This window comes from Apodemus sylvaticus, chromosome 19 (assembly GCF_947179515.1).
Source record: "Apodemus sylvaticus chromosome 19, mApoSyl1.1, whole genome shotgun sequence".
Taxonomy (NCBI): domain Eukaryota; kingdom Metazoa; phylum Chordata; class Mammalia; order Rodentia; family Muridae; genus Apodemus; species Apodemus sylvaticus.
Window position 1 is genome coordinate 46917409 of NC_067490.1, and position 26600 is coordinate 46944008.

The window sequence follows — 26600 nt, forward strand, 5'->3', positions numbered from 1 at the left end:
TTTTTAACTCTGTTTTCAGAAACTAAAGGAGTCTTATGCCTGGCTGAGGAGCTGCCCAGCCTTGCATGGTTCTGAGGCAACCCCTACCACAGGAGGGACGGCCTGTCAGAACTATTCACCTCAGGAGTTACTGTTATTGTTAGCATTTGGTTATAAAGAGGTACACATCTTGAGACGTTTATTTCTAAACTTAGTTCTACTCTAATTTGTTCTTTTAAATGAAAATTATACAGAATGCATTGTTTTTAGGAGCATGTATTTTTTGTGTTAGAGTAAAATTCAGTACTTGAGTTTATAGAACATTTTAATACAGAGTATTAAAGTTACAATATACAATGTAGAGAAGATTACAATTAACAGCATCACAGGGATTTGAAGAAATGATTCCCAGGACAGATGGGGTTGACAGTGACCCTAATCACAGGGCTGAATGAGACCACTGGCGCTCCCGAGAACAGCACTTCTTAGAGTCATTGTCACTGCATGATACAGAGGTGAAGACTCAGTCCAGCGGCAGAGCAAGCCCGAGGCCCAGCGTAGGGTCCCCAGCATCCCTCCGCCACCACCGGCCCACTGCACGGTACTTTGATCATCACTGGGTTAGAGAAGCAGAAGAAGTTAACTTTCCATTTTCAAGAACCAATGAGCCATCATCCATGAGGTCTTGCAGTTGAATAACAGGAAACTGGACTTGTTTTTCAAACCACTTGGCAACTGCTAGAAGTTGCTGGTCACGAAATGCACGTCCAATTAACTGCAGTCCTATCGGCAACCCTTGGTTTGAGAGGGCCACGGGGACGCTCACTGCTGGCAAGCCTGAGGAGAGAAAGAAGCCATCAGCTGGATCCTCCTTTCCCATGCTTGTAAAGAAAGACAGATTCAGGCTTAAAATAAACTATGTTAGCCAGGCGTGTCTCTGAGTTTAAGGCCAGTTTGGTCTACATAGTGAGTTCTAGGACAGCCAGGGGTATGCAGATAAATCCTGCTAAAAAAGGATAAAAAAAGAAAGAAGAAAAAGAAAAAAGCAAAGTAAGGAAAACCGCCTCTAAATCCCCCAAATTATGGTCAATCTATCTCTGTACTTTTGCATCATGATTTGTCCATACAATAATTTGTATGGAATCACTGTGTCCGTTCAGACACCATCACTTCCTCCTTATGGCTTGCAGCTTTACTGTAATTTACTCGAGCTGTCTTCTGCAACGCCTCTCACCTCTGCACGAGCGCCCTTTCTCTCCTTTACCTCCGCACCTCTGCTCTCCCCACAGCTACTACTTCCCTGGCCTCCTTCCAGAGAGCAGCTTCCCAATAAACCTGCCTTTAATGTGATTTAATCTGGCTTGATCGCTTCTCGGCCTTTTGGCTAAGATCAAGTGTAATCTGGCTTGAACTGGTTCATTTCACTGGTGGAGAAATAACCTATCACTACCCTAAAAGAATGGTTTAAACATGAAAGGAATAATAAAAGGAAAATCTAGGTCCTTCAGAAACAAAGAGTAAAAACAGAAAACAAGTAGAGTTAACAGACGTAGGCTCATATTAGTTTTCTCAGATGTGACAATGACACTGTGTTTAGGAAGGAGAGTATTCCCAGATTTGTGCTAAATTACTCAGCTGTAAATGTCATGTCTAAAAGTTTTTTTTTTTTTTCAAATGAGACATCAACATCCAGTGTGTGTTGGGTGGTGTGGCGGGGTGGGGAGCATGCGCAGAAAAGCAGAAGAGAGTGGAAGCAGGCTATTGACAAGGACAGACACAGGTGAGGGCGTACATGGTAATCATTACACTATGCTTTACTTTTTGTGTTTCGTGGAGATCTGTCTGTCCCACCCCAAGAACAGCTACAGTCATTTTGTTCCATGCCTGCCAACTTCTTCATATTGTGCTGTGATACACCTGCCAGTCACTGACTCAGAAAAACAACTCAGAGCAGGGTCAAGCTGACCATGTCCCCTGTTGTGCTCTGTATGTTCTGAGGTTTGTTAATCTTAAGGAATTCCACAAGCTACATAGGACCCATCAAGTTAAAGGTCAATATGAACTGTTATGTCTAACATGGCTTGAGTCAGACCTGACCACTGGGCCGCACTTCCTGCTCCTGCAAATGAGCTCATGTGGTTTTATTCCTTCATAAGCCTACCCTGAGAACAGTTTGGCACCACAATTAGGCTCCTGAGTCCTTTCTGCAGTCCTGAATATTCAGTCTTTTGGGTGTGCATTCAATAAACTATTCTCACTTAACGGAGATGGATGGGTGTTTGTATGGTTTGTGCGGCAATTCTCAAACCCCAACAGTTTGGTTAAAAAATGTGCACATGCCGGGCGGTGGTGGCGCATGCCTGAAATCCCAGCACTCTGGGAGGAAGAGGCAGGCGGATCTCTGAGTTCGAGGCCAGCCTGGTCTACAGAGTGAGTTCCAGGACAGCCAGGGCTAAACAGAGAAACCCTGTCTCGGAAAAAAAAGCCAAATCAAAAAAAAAAAAAAAATGTGCACATACAGCAAGCATGCACAGGACACACACATCCCCCTCACATACAGCGAGCATGCACAGGACACACATATCCCCCTTACATACAGCATGCATGCACAGGACACACACATATCCCCCTCACATACAGCATGCATGCAGAAGGCACACGCATTCCCCTCACATACAGCATGCATGCACAGGACACACACATCCCCCACATACAGCATGAATGCAGAGGACACACATATCCCTCTGACATATAGCATGCATGCACAGGACACACACATCCTCCTCACATACAGCAAGCATGCACAGGACACACACATCCCCCTCACATACAGCATGAATGCACAGGACACACACATCCCCGTCACATACAGCATGCATGACAGGACACATGCATCCCCCTCACATACAGCAAGCATGCACAGGACACACATATCCCCCTCACATACAGCATGCATGCACAGGACACACACATCCCCCTCACATACAGCATGAATGCACAGGACACACACATCCCTCTGACATATAGCATACATGCACAGGACACACACATCCCTCTGACATATAGCATACATTTACAGGACACACACATCCCCCTCACATACAGCATGCATGCACAGGACACACACATCCCTCTGACATATAGTATGCATGTACAGGACACACACATCCCTCTCACATATAACATGCATGCACAGGACACACACATCCCTCTGACATATAGCATGCATGCACAGGACACACACATTTCCCTCACATACAGCATGCATGCACAGGACACACATCCCCCTCACATACAGCATGCATGCACAGGACACACACATTTCCCTCACATACAGCATGCATGCACAGGACACACATCCCCCTCACATACAGCATGCATGCACAGGACACACACATTCCCCCTGGGTGCTCTTGAAGCTCCCTCAAGTGCTCCTTTTAGGAAACAATCCTGCTAGAACCTGGATTGAAGACCAGGGAGCCTGTCTACAGCTGTGCAGAGAGCCACGACATTTTTCAGGAATCCTCACCTGCCATATTGACAGCTTGTGTGAAAATATCATCCTGGGCACTGCGTGTCCTGTTGTCTTCTTTGATGAACTCCAGGTATGGCACTGCCTCAGTCAGGGTGGTGGGGGTGAGCAGGACATCCACCCCAGACTCAAACACATTCACGAAATCCTTCATGATGAGGCGCCTCACTTTCTGTGCCTTAACGAAATAATTCTCATAATTTCTGTGGAAAAACACAGATATCTTAAAGATTTTTTTGTGTGTTTTTTTTAAATGGCAATTCTCTTACACAAGGGTTACTGAAGAGCCATTGGGTCCTCAGCTTCACACTCAGGAACCACTAAGACTATTACTATTATTTATTTATTCACTGTTTTGGGAAGGGAGGAAGTCTCAGGGAAAGCAGCCAGAGTCATCTCCCTCCTTCCACAATGTGCACCTCAGGAATTACACTCGCCTGGTGGTAAGCATCTGAGCCACCTTGCTGGTCACAGTGTTTTAGTGTTTCAGACAGCGAATCACTATGTACCAAGGTTGGCCTAGAACTCACTATGTAGACCCTAGATAGTGCTGGAATTAAAAGACCTGCCCACCATATGTGGCAGTACACTACTAAGATTCTTTTATTTGTTTTTTTCAAGACAGAGTTTCTCTGTAACCCTGGCGTTCTGGAACTCTCTAGACCGAGCTGGCCTTGAACTCAGGGTTCTGCCTGACTCTGCCTCTTCAATGCTGGCACCAGAGGCACGTGCCACCATGCTCAGCTGACTGCTAACAATGTATAAAGAAGGATTTTGTTCAGTGTTACTGTTATGACTGTACAATAGATACAACTTGGGTCTTAAAGGCTTTTGCAATTTTCAGTCATCACATTTCAGTCTATTTACAGTGTAATGATGATAACTAACTAACTGATCTCACATCTGTCTGAACTATGTCTCAGTCTATCTACAACGTAACAGTGATAACTGGTCTCACATCTGTCTGAACTATGTCTCAGTGTATCTACAGTGTAACTGTGATAACTAGCTGGTCTCACATCTGTCGGAACTATGTCTCAGTGTATCTACAGTGTAACTGTGATAGCTAGCTAGTCTCACATCTGTCTGAACTATGTCTCAGTGTATCTACAGTGTAACTGTGATAACTAGCTGGTCTCACATCTGTCGGAACTATGTCTCAGTGTATCTACAGTGTAACTGTGATAACTAGCTGGTCTCACATCTGTCGGAACTATGTCTCAGTGTATCTACAGTGTAACTGTGATAACTAGCTAGTCTCACATCTGTCTGAACTATGTCTCAGTGTATCTACAGTGTAACTGTGATAACTAGCTGGTCTCACATCTGTCTGAACTATGTCTCAGTGTATCTACAGTGTAACTGTGATAACTAGCTGATCTCACATCTGTCGGAACTATGTCTCAGTGTATCTACAGTGTAACTGTGATAACTAGCTGGTCTCACATCTGTTGGAACCTTGTCCCAGTCTACTTACAGTGTAACCCAGTTAGACAGTTAGATAGTTAGAGTGACCCAGTCAGACAGTAGGAAGCAGTCCTGGAAAGCTGAGTCCCTCCAGAGAAGCAGGGAAAGCACCAAGTGCTATCGCTTTGCATTTTATGAACAGTCTAGGAGGGCAGAGGTAAAATTATAGGAAGGGTGCGCAATACTCTTAGCAGACTGGGGAGGGCGGACACAGACGCAACCATGGGTCAGTAACACAGAGAGGGGAGGAGAAGACTCCTCAGCTGCCCCCAAAGCTGGTTTAACACCCGAGGCTCCTTAAGTGTAAAACTGGGCATGGCAACTCCATTTCCATCGAGAACCAAATATAAGATAATACATGTGATTTTTCTTTCTTTCTTTCTTTTTTTAACGCTACAGACATCACACACTCTTCCTGCACCATCTGACCAATGGCTGCAGAGAGATACAAATGCAGTGCCCTCCTCTATTGCTTCCCACCTATTCCTCTGTGACTTGGCCTTGCCCTGCAATCCCAGTGATCCTCCTGTCTCCACTCCTGCAGATCTGGGGTTACAGGTATGCACAGGATGCTCGGTGTGTTAGGTGGGAGCTGAGGTTGGACGCTCATCCTCATGTTACGTAGCAAGAGCTCCTTACCACTAAGCTATCTTTCCAGCTCCTTGTTCTTTTCTGTTGTTGTTTTATTTTGCTTTCTTTTGTTAATAGGATTTCATGCCCATGGCTAGCCTTGATCTCACCATGCAACCAATCTCCTGCCTCTACGCTCCTAGTAATGGGGCCACCGGCACCCATGTGCATAATATTGATGTTGGGCATCAGACCTGGGGCCTCAGACATCTAGGCAAGTTGTCTACTAATTGAGCCAGTAAATACTAGATATGCCAATTTTAAGGTTGTAAGAAAAGCAAAGATTGTAAAAGCAATTGTCTTACTCTTTTAATAAGAAAAAGTTTCCTGAGAGAATTCTTCCTCTCACCACATCATTGAATCCTTCCCGTCTGGTTGCGGCATACAAGGCTTCAGTAGACACATCAACAGCAGCCCTGTGACCTGAGCAGAGGGGAACACTACGTGAGAAGGAAGTCAAGGCTTAGCTGTGAAACACTACCGCCAACAATATGGGTCTTGGAGAGCTTTCCTGTCCAAGTTCTTCTGCATTTGCTTTGTGACCGACTGACCACTTAGTTATGCGGACCAGCCATAGAGGAACTTTGTTATTCATCCATCCGACTGTCCGTCTGTCTGTCGGTGCATGCATGCATCCATACGTTCATCCACCTGTAGTGGCTATTCCTGGTTGTCAACTTGACTATATCTGGAATGAACTACAGTCTAGAATTGGAAGGCTCACCTATGATCCTAATTTGGAGGCTCAGAGATACAAGTTTCTGACCTGGATCTTGGTATGGAGATCTTGAAGCATAGTGGCTAAAACAAGGAGATCTCCGAGTTCAAGATCATTTGGGATTAAAGGCATGGATGCACACACGTTTAAACTGGGCCACACCCTCTGCTGGAGGGCCACACCCTCTGCTGGAGACCCACACGCCAATAATCTGGGCCACATCCTCTGCTGGAGACCTACAGCCTTTAATCTGGGCTACACCCTCTGCTGGAGATATATAAGGACATTGGAAGAAGGAAGATTCTCTCTCACTCTTCCTTGCCTGCTTGCCTCGTGGGACTGAGAAACTGCTAGATCCTTGGACTTCCATCCACAGCTGCTGCTGACCATTGTTGGGGAGTTAGACTATAGATTGTAAGTCATCGACAAATTCCCTAACTATATAGAGACTGCCCATACGTTCTGTGACTCTAGAGAACCCAAACTAATACACCACCCATGCACACTTTGATTGAGCTCTACCTTGTTAGATACTACACCACATGTGCTGGGCACATGGAGACAATCCCTTCAAGATTTTTCCTTCAGTCCGGAGAAACAAATATAAAGAGTTATGTTGAATACCCGAAGTTCAATACAGAGAAAAAGATTGATTTGCTGATTTACTTTCCTGAGTAACTAGTGTGTGAGTCTTTCAAAGGTTTGGGGTATCTTAAGCAGCCCACAGCAGCCATCTTACCGTACTGTAGCCCATCAAATCTTGCCATGTTCGAGGCTACTTCCGATGTGCACAGTACGTGGTAGCAGACAATCGAGGAGCAGGTGTGTGGCAGAGACACCTCGATCACTTTGGCTCCTTCAGACTCAAAGAGGTCAGCAGCTTGGGACCAGAGAGACTGTACTTCACCTGACAATTCTGGCACCAGATATTCCTTAGAGAAAACAAAAGAAAACAGAGAGGCTGCAAAGCCTACATAGACTCATGAACATCTGTATTTGGCAGTACACTAAAACTGATGATATAGCTGGTAGGTACCTCGAGAGACGGGACTGGAAATGCTGGCGGCACGGGAGCACACACCGGCCAGCACCGGCCAGTCACTGTAAAGCCTGGTGATCAGATGGGGATCATATCTGCTCTGTTCACTATCATCAAATGCTCTGCTGAGGTCCCCAGAGGTTCTTTCTCCTTACGCTTTCCACACTGTCATCATCCCCCATTTTACGGATGAAAAGTACTGAAAATTGGGAAGTGAAGTAGCATTCCTAATGCTATATGTCACAGCAGCGTAGGAGCTAGGCATCTAGTAGGTTCCTGTCTAAAGCTTGGGTCTGTTTTGTTCTTTAAAAAGGGTACAGATAGTTAGTTATCTTGATGACGGCCCTTTTAAAGCAGCCATTCTCGGCAGTAGGGTGTCCCCTGATAATGTCTGTGGATGCTCCGGTTGGAGAGCTGTAGTGGTGAGGGTGCTATAGCACAGGGGTGGAGGCCAGGGATGCTGTTTAACATTCTGTGATGCCAAAGATGGTTTTCCACCACAGAAGTTTCTAGAATATCGATGGTGTCAAAATTAAGAAATCACATTATTCTGCAGGGTAATTTATTTTTCTAAAAGATTTCTAAAACATTAAATCTTAATATGTTATTGGGTATGTAATTGGCTAAGGAGGTATGCAGCTATAATTTCAGCACCTGAGAGACAGAGGAAGGCAGGTACCCGAGGTGACAGTCAGCCTGGGGTCAGCAGTTAGGAGCATCTGAGCTTGGCTCCCAGCACCTATGTCAGGTGACTCACCGGCTCCAGGCATCTGACGTCTCTGGCCTCATGGGCACTTATCCTCATGAATATCTACCCACACGCAGACATGTATACCTACATATGACTTAAGATAATAAAAAGGACTGGAAATATGACTCAGCAGTTAAGAGTACCAGATGCTCTTCCAAAGGACATGAATTCAACTCCTGACACCCATATCAGACGGCCCACAACCATCTATAGCTTCAGCTCCAGGGGTCTGATGCCCTCTTACGGTTTCCAAAGGCACCAGGTACATACACACTAAAAATACACACGTAGGCAAAATACCCACATATGGTTTTTTAATAAATAAAAATTTAAATAAAAAACTCCACAAAATATGCATACACAGACAGATAGGCACACACATAGGTTTGTTTTTTTTAACTTTAAGGTGTCAGTAATTTATTATTCACATGTATAAATTATTAATTGCTATTGTAATAAGCATAGTCTATAAATAAATGCAATAACATTTAATATGGCCTGACTAAAGAAGGTATGCTTGCTTTTCTTTTCTATCAGGGATCAGCAAACTGATCACAGGTAAGATGTTATAGTTTTTTTGAAAATAAAATTTTATAGGTATACAGACATATTTCTTTATATAAAGAAACAAATTGCCTATGACTGCTTTTTCACTATAATGGCCGAGTTAAAAAGCCCAGATCTATGAAACCTAAAACAGTGTCTCCTTCTTTCCAAGGAAAGTTTACAGACCCTTGCTTTATAGGATAATCAGATTCAATCCTCACGACTGTCAGGATCTGGATTTTATCAACCTCACTTCACAAATGGAGACACTGGGCAGGCTTAGTGGGGCTGTAGTCACATGCTCAGGTTTACAAGGCCTGTAAAGGTGGTTTAGAGATTCTAGCCCATCAGGTTGCCTTCTGTCCTCTGAATTTGACTTGCCCACGTTTCTGTAGCGTAACAGAAGGGAGTTACCTTTGGGATTCCTATACACAGTCTGCTCACATCCATCATGTCGGGAATCATGGCTGGCACAACAGGGTCTTTTACTGTGGTGGAATCTTTGGGGTCATGCCCAGCCAGTATACCTGCAAGGAAAAATCCTTATGTGTGACAGACAGAATGCTTTACAGTGAGGCTTTCAAATAATACACGACTGCAGAAATACCTAGCACAATTGCTGTATCGTCCACACTTCTGGTAAAGATTCCTGGCACATCCATTGAATTCACCAGGGGAATAAGGCCGTGTCGGGAAACCAAGCCATAGCTTGGTTTGAAACCAACAATCCCACAATGGGCAGCAGGGTTCCTGGTGGATCCTCCGGTGTCCGATCCCAAAGCACTGGAATTCAAAGAGGAGTTGATTTAAGAGAAACGAATTCTTTAATTGCATTTGAAATCTACCATGTAAAAGCATACTTTCCCTTAATCACATAGAGTAATCTTCGGCTTAAAGGATTCATATGGTATAGAAAACCACAAAGACTCAGCAACAGACACTGTATCTAGGTAGACTCAAGCCTCCCTCCTGCCTCTGCCTCCTGAGTACTGGAATTTTGGGCAGGTACTGCTACCTGGCCTTTCAATTCTTTTTTAAAAATATGTTTGCTTGTTTGTTGAGTATTATGTTATCCTACATTTCCATCCCTGTTTGTTTGTTTATAATCATCACGTCGTGTTGCTATTAAAATCATAAAATTTGAGAAAACATATAAATATTGAAAAATAACTTAAGTAACAACAGGCAGTATGCTTCCCCAAACTAAACACCATGCCCAGAAACGCAGACGCTACCTCTTTGCTTGTCCACTCGGGAGTTACGGCTGGAGATGTACTGTCATTTACATAGGCAGTGATGCTGTTCTCATCTGGCACGATAGCCTCTAGTGAACCTTTGTTGATAAACAGCATTACCCACAAATCTCTGCTCACATTTGATTGCTTTCAGGTGGCTGTCTTCTAAGTAGCGGGGGTTCATGAACAAAAGGTCTGCTTGTTATTATAAGCATATATTTAATGTATATGCATCTGCTGTCTTCATGCACACCAGATTACAGGTGGTTGTGAGCACCTTGTGGTTGCTGGGAATTGAACTCAGAACCTCTGGACAAGGAGCCTGTGCTCTTAACAGCTGAGCATCTCTCCAGCCCATAGATTCTTAACCTATATGGTCAATATACTTGCTGCAGATCAGGCCAATTCATGCCTTTACTTGAAGTGAGCTGTGGTTTAACGGCTCAGCAGCATCACTGAGATTTTAACATTTTGGTTACTGTCATTTAAAAAGAAATACTTGTTAAATGTTCATATTGAAAAGCTTTTCATTATCCAAAAAGGTGTATGCCCATTTCACAGCCTAGGCACCTAGAGGATATGTGCTATTTTGATTAAAAAACAAAAGGCATCAACAAAGACTAAACTCTAGAAAAACGAATGGCCTGAAGGACATCATGCTGTGTGACCAGGAAGCACAAGTCGGAGATATCCACAGCATTCGGAGCCAGACAGACAGACAGCAGGAGGAGGAACTAGAGACTGGGGCCTGGGCAGGGAGACGAGGGCTGAGGTTCAGCTTTCCAAGACGAAAAATACACTTTTAGATTAATTGCAAAATTATATATGCTTCTTTTATCACAACTTAAAGTGGAAATCGTATAAATGGGACGCCATGGAGTGACGGAGACAGCGAGGCTTGCTGGGACGGCACGCTGGACGAGGCTTGTCCGGCCTCCAGTTTTCGCTGATCTCTGCTTCCCTGAGAGGCAGAGCTGAGAACTGCTCCTGGTGTCCCTCTGGGTCCCCCCTGGTTTCTCATGCCAAGGCTGAGGGAGGCCTGGCTGGCCCTGCTAGGTCGTGCTACTGCTGCTGATTGCTGTTTTCTGTCCCAGCTCTACTGAACTGGACTGCCGGTGTATCTGTGAAGTGTTTGCGAATGGATCGAGCTGCAGCTCCTGACCTGTGGACTGAACTGTTGATTTTCTTTCTTTTTTTTCTTTTTTCCAATTAGATTTTTTAAAAATTTACATTTCAAGTGTTATCCCCTTTCCCCATTTCCCCACCTCCGGGAAGTCCCCCATCCCATCCTCCCTCCCCCTGCTTCTATGAGGGTGTTCCTCCACCCTCCCCACTCCCACCTCCCCACCCTCAATTTCCCTACATTGGGGCATCTATTGACCCTTCATAGGACCAAGAACCTCTCCTCCTACTGATGCCTGACAAGGCTATCCTCTGCTACATATGCAGTTGGAGCCATGGGTCTCTCCATGTGTACTCCTTGGTTGATGGCTTAGTCTCTGGGAGCTCTGGATGGTTTGGTTGGTTGATATTGTTGTTCTTCCTATGAGGCTGCAAACCCCTTCAGCTCCTTCGCTCCTCTCTCTAACTCCTCCATTGGGGACTCTGCACTCAGTTCAATGGTTGGCTGCCAGAATCCGCCTCTGTATTTGCAAGGCTCTGGCAGGGCCTCCCAGGAGCCATATCAGACTCCAGGAAACCTTTCTAAACAGGCCCACTTCCCCGTATCCTTTCTTTCCCACTACCTCTGCTGAGTAGTGGGCTAAAAGGGAGGTTAAAATGTTTAAGAACCATCATTAAAAATAAGGATCGAAAAAGTTAAAGTTACAACAACTGAAAATTTAAGCAATTATTTAAAAAGAAAGCTGCTGGATAGTACATGCCTAACAAAATTCCAAGTATCAAAAAATACTATTATATAATACTAATAATATTATATGATATAGAAGTAAAAATTGTCTTATTGCAGCACCCGTAAGAGCCCTGCTGCACGCTTTCATCCCGACACCTCTATCCATGCCTGACATCCATGCCCTAACAATTCCTCTTGACAGGAGCTACGTCTCGTCCTTAACTTGTTTCACCTCATGTACCTAGGATAACTTCCCACATCACTCTACACTGCCCTGTCTCATTCTCTGTGTGGCTCAACAATACTCTAAGAACCTTCTTAAGTAGAAAACTGCAATAGAACAAAGAAATCAATGCAAGGGAGACAAAAGCACACTTCAGTTTGGATTCACTCGATTGGTGCTTCTACTGATTATGTATACGTATACGTATACATACGTACATACATGTATAGATATGAGCAATCTGCTGTTATATTGAGAATAGTAATGCTTTGGACTGAGTGATGTTCCTAACAATAACACACCACTTGCACTCTACAGAAAATGCAATCTCACCAGGCCCACTTAAGCTACAAAGTCAGTCTGTTGCTTTCATAATTTAAAAAAGATACTGTCTCTTATTAGCATTCACTGATGGCTCTGTGAAAGTAAAGCCCGCATTTCCATAGGAACCATGTGTCAAGATGCCATCTTCTCGGAGTAGACTCAGGAAGACGTGCACAAAGTGGGCTGATAAAGGCGGGGAACACGCACTTGATCCTGCACTTCTACTGTGTCAGACGCTCATTAATATTGATGCGAGGCTCTAACAGTCCAGAGATAAACGAAATAGGTTTTCTTCTTAACAAGACTTCGGGAGCATGAAGGAAAGAAGCTCGGAGGAAACGACAGCTCCAGTTCTAAAATATGTAAATAAATTATTGGTTGCAAAGCTCGTGAAAGGTGTAGCTTCAGTGGATAATTAAAGGGAGGGAAAGGGAAAATCATACATATTATATTACTGAGGAAACACATTGAACTTATTCAAATTGGGACTAATAAATAAATATTTATTTACTATTCTCTAGGTGGTTAAGAAATGTTTGACAGGCCAGGCACACGCCTGTGACCTCAGCACTCAGGATTACAGCCAGAGGATTAGAGGTTTGAGGCTACTGTTGGGTGCACAGTGAGGCAGGTCAACCTGCGCTGTGAGACCACACTTCAGACACCAGCTCTCCTGAGAAAAGATGCCTTTAAAAGTGGGACTTAAAACATGACTGGTAGGTTCTTATCAACGCTTAACAGATAATTGGCTCCTAATGCGGCTGAAAAGCTCTGCTTGGTAAGACACTGTCAGTCACAGATTTATGGAAATTATTCTAAATATCTTATTGATTTACATACTACTGAGGGACTTTTTTTTCTTTTTACAGATTTTTCTGAACGATCAATCACCATGATCAGCTCAGCAGCAATGAACAAACGCAGTCAGCATTTGCATAGCGAAAGGATGCCAGAATTATTAAAAAATAAAATTCATGAAGTCCTGCTCACGGTCAATGTTTTATTGGTAAGACCCATAAAACTGTGCTGTAAAATAACCATTTCAAGTTAGGTTTTAATATACAAAGTTCACATTGTGGGCTAAAGTTGAGTACCCTGGGAGATCAATTCGATGTATTTTTGAACACAAACAGCTCACCAGAAAGAAATATAGAGACTGGGGTCTGAGTTCCTGTGCCACCGGGCTTTGCATGTAGTGTGACCGTGTGTGTGTGTGTGTGTGTGTGTGTGCGCGTGCGCGTGCGCGCGCGTGAGCGGGGCTTAAAGCACAGACTGAAAGCATCTTACGCAAAGCACGTGAAGGCCGCCACGGCCGCAGCGCTGCCGCCGGAGCTTCCTCCAGTTATCAGCCAGTGTGAATCCTCAGGTGCGTCCTGCCGGCTTCTTTCTCTGTATTGCTTTGAGTAAGTCCAGGGGTTTTTAACTGGTCCAAACACGCCATCTGTGCTTCCAGATCTGCGATGGAGAAGGAAAGCTGTACCTCAGATGCACTTCGTTTTACGGCCCCAGGGGTACTCATGGGATTTTTCCTAGCCTACTGTAGCTTGAGGTGTTAAAGCTGAGATACTCACATGCACCTAAGGGGTGTGGCATAGGAAGTCAGTCTGTGGAAAGGTACCAGCTAAAGAACGATCTATCCCAGTTCATTATCCAAATCAGTTAACGACGATTTCCCTTGTGAGGTAAGGACCTGTCAGTTGAAAAGATTCTCAAACAGTTTTTAGAGGAATCTCCCCTTAGTCAGAAGTTTTCAGAAAAGCCCTGGGTGTGGTAGCTCATACCTTCATAGAAAGTCATAGAAAGATTTCAGGAAAGCCTGGGCTAGAGTGAAACCTGTCTCAAAAACCAAAATCCGGGGATGAGGAGGCGCTCAGTGTGTAAGAGCACTGCTGTGCAAGCAGGAGACCTTAGTTTGAATTCCTAACACACACATGAGAAAGTCAGGCATGGCCGTCTGCCTGCCACCTCAGGGTGGGCGCAGACAGGCAGATCCCAGGACCTCGCTGCTCAGCCAGCCTCGTCTAAAAGACAAACATGAGCTCATGAAGACCCCGTCTCGAGGCATCGTGACTGAGTGTGTTAGAGAATGTGGTGCACCCCTCATAGAGAGAGTAAGAGACATGGGAGAGGGAGAGGGATGGAGCAGCTGCAGAACGGAATGCAATCAACTTATTTTCTAAGTACTGGAACTGAGAGTTACAGAAAGCACCTCACTTAGCCGCGTCTCTCGGCAGCACCTGCTTTGCGGTTTGCATGCTGTGTACTTACTTACAGAACCAGACACATTTTTCCCCTGAACCACTTAAGGTAAGTTATGCATATCATGGTCCTTTTCTCTAAATATTTAAGGATGTATTTAGCATGAGATTCCTAAGAACAAAGACAGTTATATAGTCACAGTATATTTACCAATCATTACAAAATTAATACCACTGTTAATTCAATTGTGACAACTGGTTTAATGCTTTACGGCAGTTTACGTGCTCCCAGGATTACATTCAGAGTTCGGTCTTGTATTTAATTATTCTCTCTCCCTTTTCTGGTTCAATGTTTTTATTAGAGTATGCTAATTATATGTAAGAGTGGGTCTTATATGACATCTACTATTCATACATGTACATAATCTACATGGTACCCTTTCTCTTTTATTTATTAATTTATCTTTAAATTAGGTCTTGTTATATTATATAGTCCAGGCTGACCTCGATTCTTTAGCAACAAAAGACAATGGGTTATTTCCAGTTTGGGTTCCAGACAAAGCCACCGTAGATTGTTCTGAAAGGTCCTATCCAGCACTGCGTACAAACAGAAGTCCTATCTTGTGGATAAATATGTAGGATGGAATCTATTGGGCCACATAGTACGCAAAGGTCTAGCCATAAGAAATTAGGGTACAAGGGTGCACCCTGGAGTCAACACTGGGAGGCTGAACCAGAAGTCAGTGCGTCTGAGGCCGGCCTGCGCTGGGGACCTCTGTTTCCCAAGAGCTGTATATATGCATCCCTGACCTGCAACACGTAAGAAATACAGTTGTCTCTACCCTTGTCAGTAGTCCATACTGCCATTGTTAAGCCATCCTGATAAATGCATGCCCCTTACCGTGGCTGTAATTTCCTTTTCCTGATAATTAATGATAATAAGTGTTTTTCATGTACTTATGTAAATCATAGATGTACTGGCTAGTTTTGTGTGTCAACTTGACACAGGCTGGAGTTATCACAGAGAAAGGAGCTTCAGTTGGGGAAGTGCCTCCATGAGATCCAGCTGTGGGGCATTTTCTCAATTAGTGATCAAGTGGGGAGGGCCCCTTGTGGGTGGTACTACCTTTGGGCTGGTACTCTTGGGTTCTATAAGAGAGCAGGCTGAGCAAGCCAGGGGAAGCAAGCCAGTAAGAAACAGCCCTCCATGGCCTCTGCATCAGCTCCTGCTTCCTGACCTGCTTGAGTTCCAGTCCTGACTTCCTTTAGTGTTGAACTGCAACATGGAAGTGTAAGCTCAATAAACCCTTTCCTCCCCAACTTGCTTCTTGGTCATGATGTTTGTGCAGGAATAGAAACCCTAAGACAAATTGGTACCAGCGTAGTGGGGTATTCCTGTGACAACCTGACCATGTTTTGGGGAGGACTGTGGAAGGACTTTGGAACTTTGAGCTAGAAAAGCCATTAGAATATTAAGAGCTCAGTGGAAAGTTCTGTAGGAGCTTGGAAGACAATGTGAAGAAAAGTGAAAAAGATGGAGGCCTGGCTTGTGAAATTTCAGAGGGAAGATTAAAGACTCTTACAGTGGACATGTTTTGATGGTGAAGATTCTGTGGTTTTGGTTAGCTGGGGCTGAAGAATCAGCTGTGAGTAAGAAGATACCAGAACCACTAAAGCAAACCTTTGTGTTACTGGGACTATTGATGCTGGTTAGCTGGAGCTAAGAAATTAGCAGTGATTAAGAAGAGACCAGCATCACTGAGATGAAATCTTCTGGGAAGTGTTTTCTGAGAGCACAGAGACTGTGTTCCAGAGATAGCCACAGTTGTATATTGTGCTGTGGCTGGACTTGGTACTGTGTAAGTCACCCAGATGGTACTGGTTTTGAAGGCATGAAGGGATCATGAAGAGCAGCTGAGGCTCTTGGCACAGTGAGAGGCCACGGAAGGCCATTGGTGAAGGTGCAGCCTCAGTTGCAATTGATGGCCCAGGACTTGAAGGGGTCATGCATAGGAGCAGAGGCTTGTCACCATGAAGAGAGCCGATGAGAGGCTATTGGTGAAGCCTAATTACAGAAGTCAGCAGTGTTTTGGAGATGCCAGTACCATGTGATGATCACCAAGAACAGCAGCAGCAGTGGAGTACAGGCAGCTGGAGCCTAGAAGACAAGCTGTGTGCTACAAAGGGCAGAGCTGGAGAAGTGACCCACACCCTTGGAGGAGCCCGGAAGATTGTGAGTTGGATCCCAGACATTGAACCATTGGAGTCTGAGTTTTGCTTTTGGTTGTGACTGTGCCCTGATGTTTCCCTCTTGAAGGAAGAAAGTATTTTAGTGGAGCCCACAGTTAAAAGACTTTGAATTTTTAAAAGACTTTGAATTTTAAAGATATTGGACATTTTAAGGTGATTGAACTTTTAATGTGTAAAGACTGTGGGACTTCTAAAGTAATTTAGATCTTGGGGATGAATAAGAAAGTAAGGGTTGAGGCTTAATAGTGATGTGTTTGTGTGTCAAGTTGACAAGGGGTCAATTGTACTGGCTAGTTTTGTGTGTCAACTTGACACAGGCTGGAGTTATCACAAAGAAAGGAGCTTCAGTTGGGGAAGTGCCTCCATGAGATCCAGCTGTGGGGCATTTTCTCAATTAGTGGTCAGGGGGGAGGGCCCCTTGTGGGTGGTACTACCTTTGGGCTGGTGCTCTTGGGTTCTATAAGAGAGCAGGCTGAGCAAGCCAGGGGAAGCAAGCCAGTAAGAAACAGCCCTCCATGGCCTCTGCATCAGCTCCTGCTTCCTGACCTGCTTGAGTTCCAGTCCTGACTTCCTTTAGTGTTGAACTGCAGCATGGAAGTATAAGTTCAATAAACCCTTTCCTCCCCAACTTGCTTCATGGTCATGATGTTTGTGCAGGAATAGAAACCCTGACTAAGACAATAGATCATCTTGGATGAAGTGCCTCCTTAAATGGCTTGGGGGTGGAGTAGGAGTGGGGGTTGTGTGTCAGCATGTTCTTCCAGAGGATTCGCACTCCGGTCCCAGCACCCACACCATGCACCTCATAACCACCTACAACTCCATCTCTAAGAGATCCGACCTCCTCTCCTGGGTGCCATAGGTACCCCAGACATATGGCACACACACAAATAATAATACATCTTAACAAAGAATTCTTAAGGGTTTGGTCCCTGGTGTGTCCATCTACCATGCTCTAATGGATGGCCCCTCTCTCAAAAGTATCAGCAGTGCAAACTGGACTCAATGGCTTTCTTCAAAGAGAAGAAAGAAGAAAGGAAGGTGGGGTAGGGAGGAAAGCAGGGGTAGATCTTGACCTGAGAGGATTTAGGGGGAGGAATGGGGCATGAGTATGATTAAAGTACATTGTAGGAAATTAAATTCAGAGAGTTAAGAAACTCTAGTGTCTGTCAATAAGAAGTGCCGAGCCAGGGATGAGCAGCACACTTGGGAGCGCTGCTTCCCAGAGACAAGGATTAGCTTGGGTTCCAAAGCAGGACTCGAAGCTGGGCATTAGCATTTCGTTTGAATGTTCCCATCTCTCCCACATAGTGGGGCACTCAGTTATTCACTGAATGAAAATGTACCACATTCATACTATGTGACAGACACTGGGAAGCACTGATTTAGCAGGCACCAAGCCATCAGAACTGTATCTGGCCAGGGTGGGAGTTAGGAATGGACCAAACATTCCTGACCCAAGTCCAGACAGAGAGCCTGGCTTGATTCTTGGAAGAGGCTGTGAGCTCAGGAATTTGGCACAGAGGAGTGCGGCCATACAGTTTGGAATACAGGAAAATAGTCTGGTGAGGTCACCCTCCACTTTGTGAAAGCCTATGCCACTTGTATCCCAAATGTGTCATCTCAGGCAAAGCCATGTACCATACCTTAAAAAAAAAATCAAGATGGGAATGGCTTATTGAGTAAAAGTATACACACACACACACACACACACACACACTCACATATGTGATATCTATCTATCTATCTATCTATCTTTGTATGTTTGTTTGGTTTTTTGAGACTGGGTCTGTGTAGCTCTGGCTGCCCTGGAATTTACTCTGTAGACCAAGCTGGACTTGAGCTCAGAGGCCCACCTGCCTCTGCCTCCTGAGTGCTGGGTTTCAAGGGATGTGCCAACACACCAACTAAAGCTTTATATAGTTTATGTAACACTAAGTTTATCATTTTAGCTTTTATATTCTTTGACCTCATACTTTCTGCTTTTATGAAATAGTTTCAGTAGAATGCTTATGGATTAGACTTGCTACATATTTCCTTGTTGTTCGTTGCTGGTTATGATTTTCTAGTTGCCTATCCCAGCTAATGGCGCGCCCTCAAAGACTCACGCTGGAGACATACTGAGTGTACTTTTTCCTCTTTGGCCATGCCTCTTGTGATCAGCTGAGAACAGAGGGCATCCTAAAACACTATGCTCACACTTACTTTCCTGGATGAGTTCATTAAACAAGTCCCTATGAGTATTCAGAGAGATCACAGCTGGCATGGCTGTTTCTACAAAACTGGAAGGCTGATTTGCTATTGTATAATAATTACAAAACAAACATTATACATGTGAAAAGAATTATAAAGTAGGAAAAATCTAAAGTACTTTTGGTGACTCCCCCAACCCTGGCAAGTGTCAGGAACAAGGCAAGGCTATCTGTTTTACATCTGCCTGCCTCTGCACACCTTAATTATTTGTATATATATACTTATATCTATGCACGTGAGTGCAGATGACCACAGAGGCCAGAGTCGGTGCTGGATCACTCTGGTCGTGAGTTATTTACTCTGTGTGGCTGCTGGGAACTGAACACAGAATCTCTGCAGGAGTGTAAGTCCTGCATGGGCACATCTCTCCACCTCCCTAGTTACACTCTGTCTTCAACACTGCATGGACGATCTTAACTGGTTCAATAAAGCAAAATGTAGATACTAAAAAATAAAAAACTGTCTCTGCTATCTATACAAAATATTCCAAAGAATCCATAAAGATCAATTAGAACTAACAAATGAACTCAAACAAGTTGATGCGCTAGGAGGTCAACAGAGAAAAAGCAATTATATTTTTATGCACTTGCTATAAACAATTAGAAACTAATCAATTATAGCATAAAGTAAGTCAAGTACAGGACTCAGTGGGTTAAGCCTGAACTCAATCTCCAGTTATCTGTGTGGTGGAAGAAAAGCTCAGACTCCCAGAATTGTTGTTTGAACTCTACCCGTGCATGGCCAATTCCTCAAGATAAATTAATAATTGTAATTAAAAAAAACATAAATCACATAAGCTCTATAGAAGGTTTACTATAAACATTGGAAAACATTGGAAAATCTTAAAAGCACTCCTGAGAAAAAATAAATAAAAATCTCAATTAGCGCATACTCGTGATCTTTGTGAATTAGAAGACGCTGCTTCTAAAACTGACATGGAAACCGGGGCTGCGGTGTGCCCAGGATAAACTCGTCGTGTTTAAACAGTGCAGGATAAGGACAAACCTGAACCTTATTCACTCCACATACAAAACCCCTCAACAACACGGGCGGCGCTGCTAAGCAGAAGAGCTAACCCTACGGAGCCGGGAGAAGACCCTGCCATCTGGGTCTGGATAAGCAGTATGGAAGCACCAAGGAAGCACCAATCATGACAGAAAGAAATGATGAGATGGACTTTATCAAAATTAAAAATTCCGACTCTTTGAAAAGCAGTCTGTATGATGGGCGACACTGATCATCTAGGATTAATGAGACAGGCTGACTTCGTGACAGGCTTCAAACTGGCAGTTCAGGACACTAGGCCTTCATCTCTGTCGCCAAGACCTGGGCAAGTTCAGGCAAGCCCAGGCCTCAGAAGCTGCCCTGACAGGACACCTGGCCTGAGGCACGGACGATGGCTCAGCAGCAGTTTCTAGAGGTCCCCAGCAGAGGTTCTGGAATGTCCCTAGCAATAAAGCCAACAGAGGCCACCTACCCGTCCCCTAATGTGCTTTAAATCGGGCCTGTGAGCTCACTTCGGGGTCTCCATATTGGAATGGAGACCCCAGCATGCCAGACTTCTGCAGAATAAAGCACTCTTGGCTTTTACATACTATTTGAGTTCAGAGTATCATTTTTCGGTGAATCAGGGATCCTTACAGGTTCACCTAGGAAATAAGCCTCTGGGTGCCCCTCAGAGAGTTTAGACTGGGTTAGGCAGGGAGACATGCTAACTGTGTGCAGCACGTTCTTGTACCATGCCATGGGCCAGGGCCCTGACTAAGTAAAGAGAGCCGGCTAAGCAGTAGCCTTCACTGCTCTCGGCTTCCTGACGGCACAGCCCTTGTGACCAGAGCCTCCAGCGCCTACCACTATGCCTTCCCACCAGGAGTGCGCCCGAACAAAGAAGCCCCTTTCTCCTCGGGGTCAGTTATTTGTATTACAGCAAAGCAAAAAGCAACCAATACAGACAGAGAACGAAAAGATAATCCAAAGACGTTGAGAACAGATTTGTATACTCTGATAACAGACTTGGATCTGGAATATGTGAAAGAACCCTTCTAATTCAATAAATAAACCATTTTACTGGGACAAATACTTCACTGAAAAGTCACAAATGGCAAAATAAGCACTGGAAAAGGCACTTAACGTCAGTATTCACCAGGGAAATATACTCTAAAACCCAAACAATATATCTACATTTTGTTAGACAACTGAGCGAGATCTCATAAGGGGACTCAGACTGGCATCAGAGGCTGGCTTAGCAGCCGAGAGCCCAGGAGCTGCTGCTGGCCTTCGCTGCTGGCTTTCGCTGCTGGCCTTCCCTGCTGGCATCCAATGACATCTCTCTGCTCATGTGCCATCCACTTACGGAGACACACACGAAATAAAAATAACTCAAGTAAACATTTTTTAAAAAGAATTCTCAAGAAGCAACCTTGCTACCTTTAGGTATCTACATGCAATGGAATTAAGGGCATAGCTGTCAAATAAGAAGAGGAAAAGTTCATGTACTTACCCCATAGCAAACTCATCCAAATTTGTTTTCCCCAGGAGTAGAGCTCCCTGATCCAACATCTTCTGAACTACTGTGGCATTGTAAGGTGGTATGTAGCCTAAAGAACAGCATGTTATTATGTGAGAGAAAACAATGAATAGGAAACACAATTTTAAGCTTTAATTAAGCAATTAATATTGGGGCATAAGCTATTCCTAATTTAAATAGCAGGTCCACCTCCACCTCTACCACCACCACAATCACTAACCACAACCACTACCACCACCACCTACAGACTGAAACTAACAAAAACCCTGTGAGCCTATATTCTGAAACACACCGTGGTCCACGTAATGAAAGAGAACTCAGAGAACACTGCTTTTGGAGGGCAGCATTCTGAGTACCTTTTCTTTCTCTACTTATTTTTCCTATTGGGATCCAAATAGTTTGGTATCCAATTGTGTTTTCAGCCTGATAGGTTAAAGAATAAAACTAAGGATTACCACACAGTTCTGAGAGATGGTGAGCAGATACTGATGGATTCTCAGTGTCCGTAGGAGGCCCAATGCCTGCCGGGACCAAGTCCTCCTGAGAAGGCTCCTAAACTCCATAAGCTGTACTCACTGATAAACTCCATAAGCTGTACTCACTGAGGGGACTGGCCATCGCCTAAAGACTCTGTGTGATAAGCAAGCAGTGAAGAGGCCATAGTCTATTCTCAGTACTTCCCACAAGGTTGTAAGCTCAGGTTATCTTAAAGCATCCTAATTTTATCTTTAAGTGTGAAAAATACCCATCTTTATAAAAGTATTAATGTTGTAATTAGTTAGACTTTACCTTTTAACATATTTGACGCACACGTCGTCTCAATGCCAGATGTGCTGAAGTTGTCTTTCACAGCAACAGGAATTCCATCTAAATCTCCAAGACACTGACCTGCATTTAAAAGTCACAAGGGGATGGAAAGATGGCTCAGTATGTGAGAGTGCTAGCACAACGTGCCCTGCATTGAGATCCCAGCATGGCCACAGGACAAACACCTAACTGTAACTGCAGTGCTGTGAGACGTGACGACGGGATGCTCGCTCTGCCTTACTGGTCATAAGGTGGAGAGTGACAGACCAGGGCACCACACACACACAGACACACACACACAGACACACACACACACATACACCACACACACACACACACACACACATATAGACACACATAGACAGACAGACACACAGACAGACACACACAGACACACACATAAAGAGACAGACACACACACACATACACCACACACACACACACAGATACACAGACACACACACACACACACACACATAGACAGACAGACACAAACACATACACCACACACACACACATAGACACACACACACACACACAAAGACAGACACACATACACCACACACACACAGTCCAAGAGAGCACCAGAAGAATGATATAATTTTCTTGGAATAAAACTTCAGAAATCAAGTTTATACTGGAAATTATTACAGACAGGCACTACACAGCATTTACACCAAACAGCTCAAGACAAGCTCTTTAACCAAGAAGAATTGTTTTAAGTTTGACTGAAAGACACACCTCCTCTTGGGACAGAACAATGAAACACAATTGGACATCATTTATGTTTACCTTGCTTATATCTTTTCTCTGATGCTTCAGCTTGCTTTAATGCCACCTCTTCCGATACAGTAATGTAAGCATTCAGATACTTGGTTTTCTTGATGAGGGAGAGACATTTCTTGCAGAGCTCTGTTGGTGTAACGTGGCCCTGCTTCAGTGCTGCAGAAACCTACAGTAGAGATAATTCAAAACCGCTTTTACAGATTCCGTACAAAGTCCAATTCTGTAAAAGTCTAGATCTTGTATCAACAGACCAAGTGTAGAGGAGAGACTTGGGTTCAAGTTCTCAAGAGCACGCACAGCCTGCGCTCAGACAGGACCATGAGCGAAGGGCAGCACTGAGCGGTGGAGGATGGGCGTGGTGGGGGGGCTATCTTCCCCTCCTCAGCTGCTTCTGTTTCTAATTAGGCTTGGGCAAGCAACAGCAGCAGCTTAGGTGAGCCCAAGCAGGCCTGAGGCAGCCATGGCAGCCTGGGTACAGGACGGGCAGGGAGAGTGGGTTCAGGAAGTAGCTCACTGTAACCCAAGGAGGACCGAGTGAGAAAGCAGCAGCACTTTGTGCCACTGAAGCAGACCTTTATGTCTACTGGGGATTTCAGATAAGACACACCAGGCGTTCGGAAAAAATGCACATATGTATGACATACACATAGTATCGTTTATAAACTCAGACTTCCTGTCTTTTTTATGCATTAAGAAGCTGGCAGACAAAGGGTTAAAAAATGCATGAGAGGCAGAGCTGCAGAGATGGCCCAACAATTAAGAGCTCATACTGCTCTTGCAACCATGCAGGTGGCTCACAAATACCCGAACTCCCAGTCAGGGGAAGCCAATGCCTCTGTCCCCAAGCACCTGCACTCCCATGCCCACATAGAGATACATCACACCTTTAAAAAAATGCATGAGAAAGCCGGGCATGTTGGTGCATGACTTTAATCCCGGCACTTGGAAGGCAGAGGCAGGTCAATCTCTTGTGAGTTCAAGGTCAGCCTGGTCTACAAAGTGAGTCCAGTACAGCCAGGGCTACACAGAAAAAAAAAATCGGTCTTGAAAACCAAAACAATGTCCCTTCCCACCCCCACGCCCCCCCAAATCCCCAAAACCAAACCAAACCAAACAAACCAAATCAAAAGCCTGAGCAGCGAGCGGCCAGCACTTCCTGGCTAGCAGTGAAGGGCAGTGCAGAGCCAGGGGAGCTGTGTGCTCCAGGTTTGTTCTAGGCTTGCACAATGGCACCCCTGCTTCGTCCAGCGTGTTCTGGGCGTTCGGGAGAGCCTTCCAGAAGGCACCCACAGATAAGAGCCTGGGCAGGTCTCCTTAAGCCTTTCTACCCACAATCCTTTTCTGCCAGACAAGCTTGGCAAAGCACAGGTGTACTGAGATACAAAGTAGGTATATGAGGCATTTATCGCTAAATCATAAAGAATTTGATTTTAAAACAGTTCTTGGAGTCTAGAGTTACGAGATCCCAACTCAATGTTTTTAGACCCCTAAACAACTAGCCCAGCACAGAGTAACTTGTTTTTCTGCTTTCAGCTAGAAAGATAGCCCACCCTGTTCTAGTTCCAATGTTTAACTATACAATGCCCCAAGGACGTTTGCTCCTTCCTTAAGGCATAAACTATTGCCTGACTTCCTCATTCCAAGCAAGATTTGTCCTCCACCCTTTGTCTTGTGATTTTCCCCCTTTAAATACCCCTGACTTCAGTTGCACGGGGTCCCGCAGTCCTCTACCCCTGTGCAGTGTACGGCTGTGGACCCCAGAGCTCTGGAATAAAAGAAATCCTCATGTTATTGCATCAAGACCATTTCTCTCGAGTGATATGGGTGTCGCCTTCCGAGGGCTGGGATGCTGGGGCGCCCTTGATTTTTGGGGGTCTTACAGAGTAATGCCTCAGTAGCTAAGAGCACTGGTTGCTCCTCCAGAGCCCTATGTTCAAGTCCCAGCACCCACATGGCAGCTCTCAACCATCTAGACTGTAGTGGCATGGGATCTGATACACTCTTCTGGTGTGCAGACAGACATACGTGCAGTCAAAATACCCATATACAATAAATAAATATAGATATTTACAAAATTCTTTGGTATACATAATTTTACTATTAAAGATGAAAGCAAATCTGCATACCAATAAATGCATAGACTTGCTTATTTTTAAATAAAGGATTAAATCTTGGCTGCAGGTTTCTTCAATGTTTTTCATATTTTCAGTTTAACCAATATTTTGATTTGATATATCAGTGCTGAGAACACCACTTTGCATAAATATGCTATACGAAATTTGTAGGAGCATGTTTAGAGCCATATTGGAAAAAAAACTGAATAATCTCACATCAAAACATATTTAGTGATTTTTGAGTGAAACTCCAGTTAATAACACAAAAAGCCATTTTTAGAATCAGGCACCTAAACACAATAAACAACATACTCTGTGCAATAAAACACTGAGAGAGAGACACACAAATTTCACACTTAGGGTACGTCAAGCTGAGGAATGACTTAGGAGAATATTAAAAGGCTTTGTTTTCTGCAATTAAACAATTGTGTTTCTACAAGCTTAGAAAAGATGCACATACGTTAAATGCTAACACACAATACTCTGGATCCTGAGCTGAGACGTTTCAGGCAGCATTTGTTGGGCAGTGCACATTACTACTCTGAACCTTGCTGCAGAGAAGTAGCGAGGGAGCAACTCTGGGTGCTGACTGAAACCCCTTGAATTCACAACGCGTTTGATTTTGAATGAACTTTGCCCACTGTGTCTCAGAAACAACCCCCTTTCCTCTTTTAAACTGCTGTCAAATTACATTTGAGGTTGCCATCTACATACAGCTTAAGTAGGGGTTCAAACATGTGATAGAAATCCTAGTTGTTCCGTAGTTTTGTGTGTGTGTGAGGGTGTGTGTGTGTGTTTAAGCAACCATTATTTTTCGCTTGAAATTTGCATGCTACAAAATCGCCCTGTCCCTAAGCGAGCACAGCTGCCACAGGATTGAAACGCTTGTCTGAGAAACCTTTCCCAAATCGCGCGGGAGGGCTGGGATTCCACGCAACAGCTCCAAGGTTCAAACATTTCTCCTGACGTCCTGGGTAGGGCATGTACGTAAGAGCCTAGGTTCGAATCCCACTTCCCACTCAGGAATGTAGGCGGCCAGGCGGGGCGAGCCTTGCGGGGTGACCCGGAGCGACCTTGAACTTCCGAGTCCTCTAGTGTCTCGGCCCTCCCTGGTCCCCCTCCTGGCCGCGTCCACTCACTTCTCGGAGAGTCCGGCCCAGCATAGTCCTCAGAGTCAGCCGGGTACCACAGGGTCCCGAACAGAGGAGGGAATCAACGTCTGTCACCGGCGTTACATGGGCGCAGACATCTTGGATCCGCTCCTCAACAACGCGCGCTCCGATTGGTCGAGTTCCCGGCTGCGGAAATGATCTCTGCACACGATTGGCTCGTGCTCCGGGCAGAGGCGCGCGGACTTGCAAGGAGACCA

The 26600-nt window shown here is 44.6% G+C and overlaps 1 protein-coding gene across 1 annotated transcript; it reads right to left on the reverse strand.

Moving 5' to 3' along the window:
• Window positions 1–239: 239 nt before the first annotated feature.
• On the reverse strand, window positions 240–26509 carry Qrsl1 (glutaminyl-tRNA amidotransferase subunit QRSL1). The gene is made up of 11 exons (XM_052163237.1): window positions 26371–26509; window positions 23124–23283; window positions 22314–22412; window positions 21498–21594; window positions 13584–13751; window positions 9270–9445; window positions 9077–9189; window positions 7066–7258; window positions 5914–6031; window positions 3509–3714; window positions 240–816 (listed from the first exon to the last, which is right to left on the reverse strand). Exons 1-11 carry the CDS (start codon window positions 26392–26394, stop codon window positions 593–595), a joined length of 1578 nt encoding a protein of 525 aa, XP_052019197.1. The 5' UTR covers window positions 26395–26509; the 3' UTR covers window positions 240–592.
• Between the last annotated feature and the right edge of the window lie 91 nt (window positions 26510–26600).

Excerpts from the sequence above, each read along its gene's own strand:
- Qrsl1 (XM_052163237.1), bottom strand. The coding sequence starts at position 26,394 with ATGCTGGGCCGGACTCTCCGAGAA. Across the intron at positions 23,284-26,370 it reads TGGGCCGGACTCTCCGAGAA|GTTTCTGCAGCACTGAAGCA; the intron begins GTGAGTGGACGC and ends TCTCTACTGTAG. Across the intron at positions 6,032-7,065 it reads ATTTGATGGGCTACAGTACG|GTCACAGGGCTGCTGTTGAT; the intron begins GTAAGATGGCTG and ends CCCTCTGCTCAG.